Raw genomic sequence first — 12236 nt, 5'->3', positions numbered from 1 at the left:
CAAGTCAAAGATTAGATTTATTACATAGAAAATGAAGGATTACAGCAAAGAAACTTCAAGCTAGTAGAAGATGGACATGTAGAGATTGAAGTCTTGAAAAAATCCTGTCACCTCTCCTTAATTCTTGAAGACTACTGGTTCAAAGGGTTGTTTTGATAAAGTATTGTCACTGTTCAGAGTTCAGACACAATAGGGAGACAAATGGTGCTCTGCCTAACATTTTCTTTTCCAAGTCAGAAACCATGGGAAGAGCACCTTTATTAATTTGGTTGAATGACTAAAGCTTTTGATTATGCACTGTGTCGAAGTGTATGACAAAAGTTTTTGAGCAATAGATGAAAGTTCTCTGGTATGATCAAACCATGGAATCAAGAATTCAACAGAGGAAGAAACAAGTTGATCAATCGTAGATTCGAAGTCTGAAACTGGGAATGAAAATGAGATTAGACAGGAAATAAGCACCAATTGAATCTTTCAACAACAGTAATGAATTAGAATAGACACACAAAAGGATCGTTAACAAGGGGTGAAAGTTTTATCCTGTTTCCTCATGCACATATGGATCTTACAAGAAACTCATTACACCAAAACCTAAAACTTCTGTTTGTAAAACCTGCAAAATTTTCACAGCATATCTCTATCTGTTTTTTATCACAGAAAGGGTAGTTCAGTCTGTATGGTTTAATACACTTGTTTTCTTCATTTTGAGTCTAAACTCCCTATGAACAGTATTTATCTGCAAAATTCATGGTGGATTTGTCTATACATCGTCTTCACCGGATTTCTGAAGATGACCTTTCCAACTATAACTTTCTGATTTGCCATCTTCATCATCTTCCATGCTTTCACCACCTGTGGTGGAGATACCTCCAGCAGTACCAGACAACTGAAGGGGACCCTGTGGAGACCCAGACTGAGATGTACTGGGCTTTGAGGTGACCCCATACTGATCTTGGGGCATCCATAGTTCACCTAATACAACCACTGTTTGATTCCCTTGGGATGTAGTGGCTGGAGCTCTACGGGTGTGAAGTCTGTATTTCTGAAACAAAACAAGACAATTTCCATCTTCATCACCCATTAAACAGATTAGCAAGAAAAGTAAAATGAAATCAGAGTAAAACTTCAAAACCCACCTGCAAATGACTCTTCACTTCGTCATTGGTGAGACCATCTACCTTCATCAGCTCTCTTATTTGCTTGGGTGTGGCAGCTGCATCGAAACATGATCAGGGATCAAATACAGATGAATTGAGAGATTCAAAGAGACATTAATTTTCGATTCATAAATTTCCTTCTAAAAAGAATAAATCTATATTCTGGATCTAGCAAAAGAAAAGGGAAAAAAAGGGAAATCATTCTCTTATCTTATACCTTGTGAGCCCCCAAGCTGTTGCAGGGCATTAACGAAACGCCTGTGTAACTCCGGGGACCAGCATCTCCTTTGCTTTCTCGAAGCCTGCTCTTGCTGCTGTTGCGAAGTAATCGTCATCGTCTTCTGTAAATTTGATTGACCATTAATAGAAGATGAAGCAACAGCTCTCTTCGAATTCAGACCGGAGCTTGCTTCAGTAGAGGGAGTCTTAAGTACAGGAGACAAAAGAGAAAGCCCAGCGATAGCTAAAGCCTCCTCTTTCTCTTCATTTGGGGGCTGTGCCGGAAAACCAGAATAGCCCTTAAAAGGCATGAACGCCCCTCCTCCTCCTCCTCCATTGTTGTATTTGCATAACTGAAATGGGTTCTCAGTGGCACTGGCACACTTATCGTCTTCTTCGGGTCCCTGTCATCACATTACCCAAAAGGGCAAATTATTAGAAAAAAAAAAACAGAAGAAGGAAAAACCAGTTTTCTACTAAAACTGATCTTCGTTTAAATCATTTAAAATTACGATATGATTCCTATAAATTAAAAAGAACAAAGAAAGAAAATATTCGATTATTACATCTTTTACATCTGCAACAGATTTTTGTTTCTGGTCGCAGTTGAGATCATCATTTGAACAACCATTAGTATTCCAGAGCTGAACAGAGCTCATCCAGTTTTTCTTATCTCTGCAATCCATTTCCTTCTTCACCTCTCCATCTTCCTTAGAAATTTTCTTTAATGGAATGAATTCTTCCATTACAGGTCGAACATCTGATGCCGTACACTGCATTGTTTGCCCCTTCAATGCTTTAATGGCTGCCACAGATAGAGATACAATTTAAAAAAACAAAAATTACAAAAACCCATCAGATTTAATCATAAAAAATAGAAACCCGTAACAGAAAATTTAAGAAAAAGATGGAAAACAAAGGGGTTGCCGTAAAAGCTATGAAAGGAAGACACCCACCATCGTTTACCAGAAGCATGCAGAGAGGAAGCTCCCTTTTAAAGGCATCGATCTTCCTCATTTCTTCTTCTAACCTCTTCACATACTCGTTGAGTTTCGATAGCCTCTCAGAAACGTCTCCGATCGTCGACAGCTCTAGAAGAAAACTGCTGATAGTCTCTGGGATGTACGCCAGATTGAAATCTAAGTTCAGTTCCGGCGAATTCGAACCCATTTCGTCTCTCAGATGTCTCTCTCTCTCTCTCTTTCTCTATTTCTCACAACACACACACTCCTCCTCTGTGCTCTTCCTGTGAGCTTTCCTCTAACAACGCCCAGATAAAACGATAGATAGATGAATAGAGAGGAGAGAGGAGAGAGGAAGAGAGAGAGAAAGGATTTATATGGAACGATTGGATTCCCAAAAACCGGAATCGGGGATCTAAAAAGGTGGTTTTGGAAAACCAGGAAAGAAGGATTAAATTACGAAGATTCGGTTAGACAACGCCGGTTCTCGACAACTCAAACTCACTCTCGGGTCGTCGCGTAACTCGCGTATCATCTTCGATACCTCAACTCTGTCTGAAACTGAGTGACTCATTCTTCTGAGTCTGGACTCACCGAGTTTTGAATCTCTTTTGTTTTTTTTTTTATGCAAAAGTTTTGAATCTCACATGACATGACACACTCACGCAACCAACCCTTTCTTTTGTGGCGTGGAATATAGAAAGAAACTTAAAAGGAAATTCCAGGTTGTGTTTGGCTTTGAAAGATTCTTTGGAGTAGTAGGTGGGACTGAAAAAGGAATCAGTCAGGTTTCCTTCTTAATTTGGTTTCACTTTTACCTCCAAACTCTCCAGACTTCCACCAAACTGTCCCTGTTTTTTCCTCAATAAATTAAATTTAGTCAAGGAAATTTTACCTATTCAAATTCAATACATAAGAACAAGGTTTTACTTCAAAGTATCGGATAACCGATATCGATCGATATCGGTCACTGATGAAATTGATATCAATATCGATACGTATCGGTTATCCGTATCAGATACCATTTCTTAAAACCTTGGATTAGATTACATTGTTAGATCACAATATATAAATCTAAATTGAACCGGTTCAAGTTTTGGAGAAACCATTAGAAGGTGGTTTAAAATGACTTAATTAAGACTAAACCTGCCCTAATCTTTTTTTCTTTTTTCTTTTTTGGAGACAAACCTGCCCTAATCTTATATAAAATAAAGCTAATGAGAGATTTAGATATGAGGGTGGTCCCCCAAAGGCCCAAACAATTTACTAATTTTTTTTAAAAAAAATTTTGTTTACTAAATAGCCCTTCAATTGTTAAATTTGAAATGGAATCAAGTATCATTGAGGTCTTTCATTAGAAAAAAAATTAAAAGCTATATGTTGAGGTCCACCAATGACTAGTGGTCAAAGAGCAAAGAAAGGATTCAACAACTATTTTAATTGTAGGCATAATGACAAATTAAAAATACTAAAATCATACTTAAGTACTTTATTTGCTTTTGAATAATAAATTTAAGGATCCATTTTCTCTTCACCCATGGAGATCTTATTATTAGATTAGCATGAGAAAAATTATTTTTAACTCTTTATAATAGGGGGTGAAACTTAATAATGACACATGAATCCAAATCACAGGATCACAATCACCAATAGTGAAAGGATTATTCCTTCTCCACGGGTGAAGGAAAACTTATCATCTTTATATTTAAAATCAGACCAAATATTCACCCCAGTTCGAATCCGGTTTTTGTTAAATCAGATAGATCAACCACTCTTATGAATCAAAATTTTGGAAAACAAGTGGTTGTTGATCTGACCAAATCCCATGTTACCATTTGACTAATTCAACTAGAGATATTAAAGTATAATAGAGCTTCTTATCTTCCAATAATGTATAAACAAAATTGATTATGTCATACAAATCCTTAATAAGGGACTAATTCTCTATCAAATTAGGATTTAGTGAAGCCAATTAACGTATAATGAGGCAATTAATCAAAGTTCTTTACAAGTATATATACCACCATCATATCATGTCTCATAATTCTTATTGGAGAATTGAAATTATTATGATCACAGCTATAATAGATAACATTGAGTAATGGTCACCAGAATTGAGACAAACCCCACCGGCCAATCCTTATCAAGTATTTATAAGTTATCCCTAACTTTAATAAAATGTTTATTTTTTTAAAGTAAATTAATAGATAATCATGTAATAGAAACTAGCCACTCATGAGAAAGTGATAGGTTGCAAGGATTTTATCTTGGATCCTGGCTCCTCTCCAGGGAGTGCCCAGGGGGCATCCAAGGGCTGGGTTGTGCCACACATATCCCAATACGTACCCAATCAATCATCGAGATGTGTGCGGCACAACCTGATGGCTCGATGCACCCTAGGCATTTGGCTCCCTAGAGAGGAGCTCAATCTTTTTATCTTAGCCCTTTTGGGATTCAAGAAAGAGGAACGATGCAGTTGTGCTTGTGTGTACACACTCCTAGTGTATATATGTACACACTGCTTGTGTGTATACGGATTTAGTGCACAGTAAATCAAATCCTTTAACCTATCACATATTAGGCTGGCCCAATATACTGAATCTATATAGATTGAATCCCATTAAGCACATAACACGGGATTCAGATTCTCTCCAACTACTTGGACTTCCAACTCCTCTCCAACCAACCATCTATCGATTGAGAGGACTTGGACACACATCCCAACATTTGCCAATACCTGGGGGCTGGGGATGTGTGTCCAATCCTCCCCACCATTCGATGGTTGGTTGCAGAAAATATTTTTTCTATAACATGTGGGAGATGTTAATTTACACTGCTAATGTTATAATATTAGTTAGGAGTAATAGAGATAATCCAATGTCGATTTGTTTAGATCTTTGTTATCCTTAAATACTTAAAGCTATCTCTACCTAATAACTTAAGGTTTTAAATTAGACTTTCTAACATGATATCACAACCCATTTCCTTTTGGTGAAAGAATCAATGCTTTTGGTTTCATAATGGACCCTCATAACGCATTGAGGAAAGTGTCATTTTCTATTTTCAAAGAGATGAACAGGAGAGAAGAATAGTAGATGATGAGGGATGCTAAATTCAGAACCTTTTAGCAATTTAAAATTTTATTATCTTATTATTTGGGTATTTGAAAATGCTTGAAAGATAAGGATTCTCTTTTTAGATTAATAAGAGAAAGAAAAAAAAAACCAATCATAATGAGAGAAGGTTGTCATGGGGTTCGTTACTATTTTCTTGATAATTTTTTTTGTACCACCATTGGTGTGGCATGCAAATTCTTTAGTTATAAGGGATGGGTCTCTGAGCAAACGACATAGAAGAATCTATAAGTAAGGGTGATGGAATAGTTTCGTACATGAGGGCAATAAGGTCATTTCATATGAAAAGGACACAACACACTATTGATGGTACATGCCCTCTCACACTAACACACATGCAAAAACACAACAGACACACGTTGTATCAATGATGATAGTACATGGTCTCTCTCTTCCCTAACACTATCTCAGTATCAATCGTGAGACACTCTTTTAGTGCACCTAATGAATTGGCATGGAGATATCCATACACACGATCCACCACAGTTTTAATAATTAGTATCAGGATTGGAATCGGTATGGATCGAACAGATGTACTTCTATTTTTCAAAAAAAAAATTTGTTTTTACCTTTCTACCCTTAATCCATATCGATACACCGATGCAAGATCAGTCCAAAATCGACATCATTGCCTGTCAATTCCGATACAAATCACCCGATTTGAACAATTCAATTCCGATTCGTTGAACCATGGGTCTCAAGGATAGTAATACTAATATAGTATGTAGAATCTTCTTCTAATTGATTATTTCAAATTTTGAATAATTCTACCCAAAAAAAATTGGATTAATTGGCATTTGTTGTTCGTAGTGAACGCGGCTATTGGTGGGTTCTCACTTATTCTCTTTGACTTTTTCTTCCCCCCGCATCGCATCTGGGAAAATCAAAGAATCTCCTGCGGCTCATCTCTTTCCTCAACTCCCAAGATTGCCCCTCTATCTCTACCTGCTTATGATTCGGGTCATGGGGATTATTAACCTGTCCTTTCCTTTTCACCGACAAGTTACACTGATTAAGTGTTGCGAATTTTACTAAAACACCCTCATTGCTTTCTATCCATATCCATCGATATATGTTAACAATTAACATTGTTACATGGTTTTAGTGTATAGTATCAATATTGCCACCGATATTGATATGAATCAGATAGTATTGGAATTGAATTGAGTAAAAATTCAAAAATAGACCCTTTTTTATTGATATTGTATCAGTATTGGTCATGATCGATTCGATATCGATACCTAAAACCGTGCAATGTCAATTGGATAGACATAAATTTTATTATTATTTTTCTTTTGTCTTGGGTTGAATTTTCTAAAATTTGTATTAAAAAAAAAAAACACAATAGTCGTTCAATTAAATTATTTGTGTCTAAGCAAAAAAAGTAACCTAGACCAATAGAGTAAATCTTATAAAATTCATTAGAAAAATTGAGGTGCAAAGAAGAAAGCATGGAATTCATGAGAGGAGGGAGGCGGCATGAGTGCCAACAACCCGAGAGGACTATTTATTATGACAAGGCAAGAGGATCTAATTCAACATATTCAAGATACCAAATCCAAACCCAATGGACTGAGTCAACTTAATTCTAGTTATGTTTGAGTTGAATCGCTCTACTTGAATTGAATCAGATCATATTGCGAGTGTGAGTCATTGATCCGATTTTTAAACTGTGGACATGATATTGGTCTCCTCTGGTATGAAAGTGTATCTTCGAAGATATGGAAAACGGTTCACATTGGCGCTTGGTGGCAAATGAGGCCGAGTAAGTTGAGTCTGACAATACTAAAAATGGCTTTTCATTAATGGAAGGTATAATGGGAGGTATCACCTGGGATACAATTCCATTTCAGATTCTACTCAGAAGAAAAGATTTTGCTCTAACAATTCGGACACATTTTGCTGACGTGTCCTACTAGTAGTCGTGTTTTTTGAGTGATTAAACTTGTTTATTTTTAGTCGGCATTTTATTATGACTTTATAAATTACATTTTTTATTTCTTGAAAAAAGTTTAAATTTTTTTTGCAAAAAACAGTTTTTTTTTTTTTTTAAAAAAAATTTTAAAAGATATATTACAAATGTTGAACTATACTAATGTATGGATTTTTATCCTCTCAAGTGCGGTGCACTTCTCGGTGCATTGCAAAAGTCTATCCGATGGTTTCCAAAAATGAATTGGTGGATTTTAAAGGTGAATAAGTGCAATGCCCACCATCGGATGCACTTTAAGGTGCACTGCGCTATGCACCACACTTGAGAGGATAAATATCCGCTAATGTACACTATTAACTCTTAAAAAAAAAAAGAAAAAAGAAATGCTATTTTGGATATTTTATTAATCAATTTTCTTCTCATCTGATATACATCTTAACAATTCTTTTAAGTAACAGTATATTAATACTATTCACTATGTAATACAATTCCATTTTGATTAATATAAAATATAAATTCTCCTCAATCAGCATTTAAATAGAATTTTATCTATTTTAATCAATTATGTACGTGCTTAATTGGTTTTTATTTTATTAAATTTTCTCTTCAAGTTGGGTTAACTTTTGGGTTCGTAAATTTGTATAAAAATTATAAAATAAAAGAACACGATGGTCATTCGACTAAATTATTTGTGTCAAAGCAAAAAAGTTACTTTTAAAATTCATTAGAAAAAATTGAGGTCCGAAGAGGAGTGCATGGAATTCATGACAAAAGTGGAGGCGGCATGAGTGCCAACAACCCTGCCATGAGCAAGAGGATCCAATTCAGGATACGCAGAAAAAAATCCAAAATATGAAAACAATGAGCCCAACTCATGAGTCAACTCAATTCTATTTATATATAAGTTGACTCGCTCTACTTGAATCGGATCATCTAGCGAGTGTGAGTCATTGACCCGATTCTCCAACTGAAGACAAGATATGGATTTCCCCAGGTACGAGAGCATATCTCAGAAGAAGATAAGAGAAGCGATATACATTGGCACCTGGTGGAAAATGAAGCGGAGTTAATAGGGTCTGACAATACTAAAAACGGTTTTGCTTAATGGGAGGTAATGCCCGGGATATCCTCCTTTTTTTCATAATTTATTCAAAAGAAAAGATTTTGCGCTAACAGTTTGGATATGGTTTGATGACGTGCCCTACTAGCTAATAGGCGGTTTCTGGTTGACTAAATTAGTTGATTTTGAGCTTGGGTGCCTTTTTGGTAGAGTGTAGATTCTTAGGAGGTCTGAGGTTCGGCTCTCCTATCTTCACCTTGTGCCATAAGGTTCTAGTTGTATTTGAGTTGACTCACTCTATTTGAATCGGATCATCTAACGAGTGTAAGTCATTGACCCGATTGTCCAACTGTGGACAAGATATGGATCTCCCCTGATATGAGAGCGTATCTCAAAAGATAAGAGAAGCGATACACATTGGTGCCTGGTGGCGAATGAGGCCAAGTTAATAGGGTCTAACAATACTAAAAGCGGTTTTGCTTAATGGGAGGTAACGCCCGGGATATCCTCCTTTTTTCCATATTTTATTCAAAAGAAAAGTTTGCTCTAACAGTTTGGATATGTTTTGATAACGTGCCCTACTAGCTAATAGGCATTTTCAGATTGACTAAATTAGTTGATTTTGGGTCTGCATTTATGATGATTTTAATTGTTAAATTTAGCTCAATTGTTTGATGCCTTTCTTATAGAGTGCAAGCTCCTAAGAGGTCATGGGTTCGACTCTTCTATCTTCACCTTGTGCCATAAGGTTCTATTTACATCTGAGTTGACTCACTCTATTTGAATCGTATCATATAGTGAGTGTGAGTTATTGACCCGATTCTCCAACTGTGGACGAGATATGGATCTCCCTTGATATAAGAGCATATCTCAAAAGATAAGAGAAGTGATACACATTTGTGCCTGGTGGCAAATGAGGCCAAGTAAATAGGGTCTTGATACTAAAAACGGTTTTGCTTAATGGGAGGTAACACCCGGGATATCCTCCTTTTTTCCATATTTTATTCAAAAGAAAAGATTTTGCTCTAACAGTTTGGATACGTTTTGATGACGTGCCGTACTAGCTAATAGGCGTTTTCTGATTGACTAAATTAGCTGATTTTGAGTATGCATTTATGATGATTTTAATTGCTAAATTAGAAGACAACTGCTTGCTCAATTGTTTGGTTCCTTTCCTATAGAGTTCAAGCTCCTAAAAGGTCACGGGTTCGACTCTCCTATCTTCACCTTGTGCCATAAGGTTCTATCTATATTTGAGTTCACTCACTCTATTTGAATCGTATCATATAGTGAGTATAAGTTATTGACCCGATTCTCCAATTGTGGACGAGATATGAAACCCCCCTGGTATGAGAGCATATCTCAAAAGATAAGAGAAGTGATACACATTTGCGCTTGGCGGTAAATGAGGCCAAGTTAATAGGGTCTGACAATACTAAAAACGGTTTTGCTTAATGGGAGGTAACGCCCGGAATATCCTCCTTTTTTTCATATTTTATGAAAAAAAATACTTTGCTCTAACAATTTGGATACGTTTTGATGGCGTGCCCCACTAGCTAACATGTGTTTTCTGATTGGCTAAAGTAGTTGATTTTGAGCTTGTATTTATGATGATTCTAAAGCCCCGTTTATTTAGAGGAATAGTTTGGAAAGGGGTGGGAAAGTTGTGGTAAAATGCTGACATGGCATTGCAACAATCCCACCCTAACTGTTTGTTTGCAAGGGGATGAGAATGTTGAGATAATGAAGGGAACATAATCATGACCATTGTCTGCTGACATGGTATTGCAAATCTCATCATTTTCCCACCCCTTGGCTTTACAAAGACTCACTAAATACGTGGAATTTTGCAACTTTCCCATGGAATATTACAATAATCCATCAACTCTTTACTTTTCCAAATACATGGGATCCACCCGTCAGTAATCCCACAATTCTCCCACCCCACAAACCCCTCTAAACAAACGGGGCCTAATTGCTAAATTAGAAGAGATTGCTTAGTTGCTTGGTGCTTTTCCGATAGAGTGCACCCTCCTAGGAGGTCACGGGTTTAACTCTCCTATCTTCACCTAATGTCATATGGCACCGTTTTCCCCTCCTCTTTCCCCCACTACTCTCTTGTAGCTGTAGTTAAAGTTCCGTTAGGTAGTTAAATAGGTAGGTAGACCCTCCAAAAAATAGGAATTATATTTTAAATTTCTTTGAAAAAGTTTAAAAGTTTTTGAATATTCATTTACTTTAAAAGATATATTACAATGTTAACCCATAATGTATATTATTAATCAATTTTCTTCTCATTTTAGATATGCAATTATCTTAACAATTATTTTAAGTAACATTACAACTTAGTACTATTCACTTTGTAACAATGGTCCATTTTGATTACTATAGATGCTCCTCAATCAGCATTGAAATAAATCATGTAGTTTGTATTATTAATTAAAGAGAGTCCAAATTTTTATAATCTCTCGAAATGCAAAATGCTACAGAGGTTGATCATGCCATTGAAGTGCTTGTATTAGAGTAGATGAAATATAAAATTAAGAAGAAATATCATAGATATGAAGTGGATATATATGATTGAAAATTAAAAACTTGTCCAAATCATCTTATACAAAGGCACACAATGAGGAAGAAGGAGGAGGGAGATGAAAACATCACCAAGGCAATAACTATTTAATAGAACTTCCCTAAAACCATTCTCTACTATGATATACAAGTACGTACAAGTATTTGTAAAGACTAAATATGTTCTTCTAATACTGATCTTCATTTATATGAAAGAGAAACACACACACACACACACACATGAGCCCACACACTATTTACGATTTATGTGGTTCACCCAAGATGGGCTACTTCCACGATCGAGCAATAAACTAAAGCTTCCAATATTCTGATGAAGAAATTACAAATCCTAACACTCTCGTTTCTTTATAAAATCACTCTTATGTATAGCGTTTTGATATATTGTAATATAAAGAAACCTTAACCTCTGAAAGTACAAAAATGCCTCTCAGAATAAATGACTCAAAAATTCACATTAGAAAAAATAACATGATAATCTCTCCCTAAAAGAAATAGCGTGATATACTCTCAATAGAAAGACCATTGATATGAGAATACTTCTTGGATTAGACTAAGATCAGGCTTCGCCAATAACATAATGGTCTTCCCTTGAAAGAAACAACACATTCATAAAAAAAAACCATTACATTATAACTGTGATGAATTGGATCATTTACTTACCAAAATTTTTTTTTATCATATATTAGTCAACTCCCCAACATAATACACTGGCCTTATTTAGATTGAGCATCTTTGAACAATGTAGTGTAAGCAATGGATGATGGAAAATGACTCATGCAATGATACCTAGTAGTTGACATTAGGTTTCTGCCTTGAAATTTTCTTCCTCTTTTTTATGGTAAATTTAGAGAGTTGCCTTTTAAGTTGTGGACACCTTCAAAGAAACTTAGGGGAAGTTGTTAAATCTTCAAAAAAAGATTTGAAGAAAATGGAGAAATTTCTACTTCACCTATGGAGAAGAAAGAATCCCATCACCATTAGGAATTGGACTCTCATTTCGTCATAACTACCACCCCTATTGTATAGGATCGAAAACATACATCCCTGGTCCAATCAAATTGACAGATGGCAGTGGTGAGGGGATTCCTCCACTGTAGGTGAAGGAAAATATGGTCCAACAAAAATTTTATACAATCTATGTAAATCTTTTTTAATCATTCTCCCTTATTGGAGAACTTGGTG

The 12236-nt window shown here is 35.8% G+C and overlaps 1 protein-coding gene across 1 annotated transcript; it reads right to left on the bottom strand.

Moving 5' to 3' along the window:
• Positions 1 to 511: 511 nt before the first annotated feature.
• On the bottom strand, positions 512 to 11279 carry LOC122663431 (transcription factor HHO5-like). The gene is made up of 6 exons (XM_043859144.1): positions 11264 to 11279; positions 2333 to 2572; positions 1943 to 2181; positions 1375 to 1780; positions 1137 to 1213; positions 512 to 1042 (listed from the first exon to the last, which is right to left on the bottom strand). Exons 2-6 carry the CDS (start codon positions 2544 to 2546, stop codon positions 761 to 763), a joined length of 1218 nt encoding a protein of 405 aa, XP_043715079.1. The 5' UTR covers positions 2547 to 2572; positions 11264 to 11279; the 3' UTR covers positions 512 to 760.
• Positions 11280 to 12236: the final 957 nt, after the last annotated feature.

This window comes from Telopea speciosissima, chromosome 5 (genome assembly GCF_018873765.1).
Source record: "Telopea speciosissima isolate NSW1024214 ecotype Mountain lineage chromosome 5, Tspe_v1, whole genome shotgun sequence".
NCBI classification, from domain to species: Eukaryota; Viridiplantae; Streptophyta; class Magnoliopsida; order Proteales; family Proteaceae; genus Telopea; species Telopea speciosissima.
Note: the sequence above shows the minus strand (reverse complement) of the source record. Positions and strands in the feature narration are given on the sequence as shown.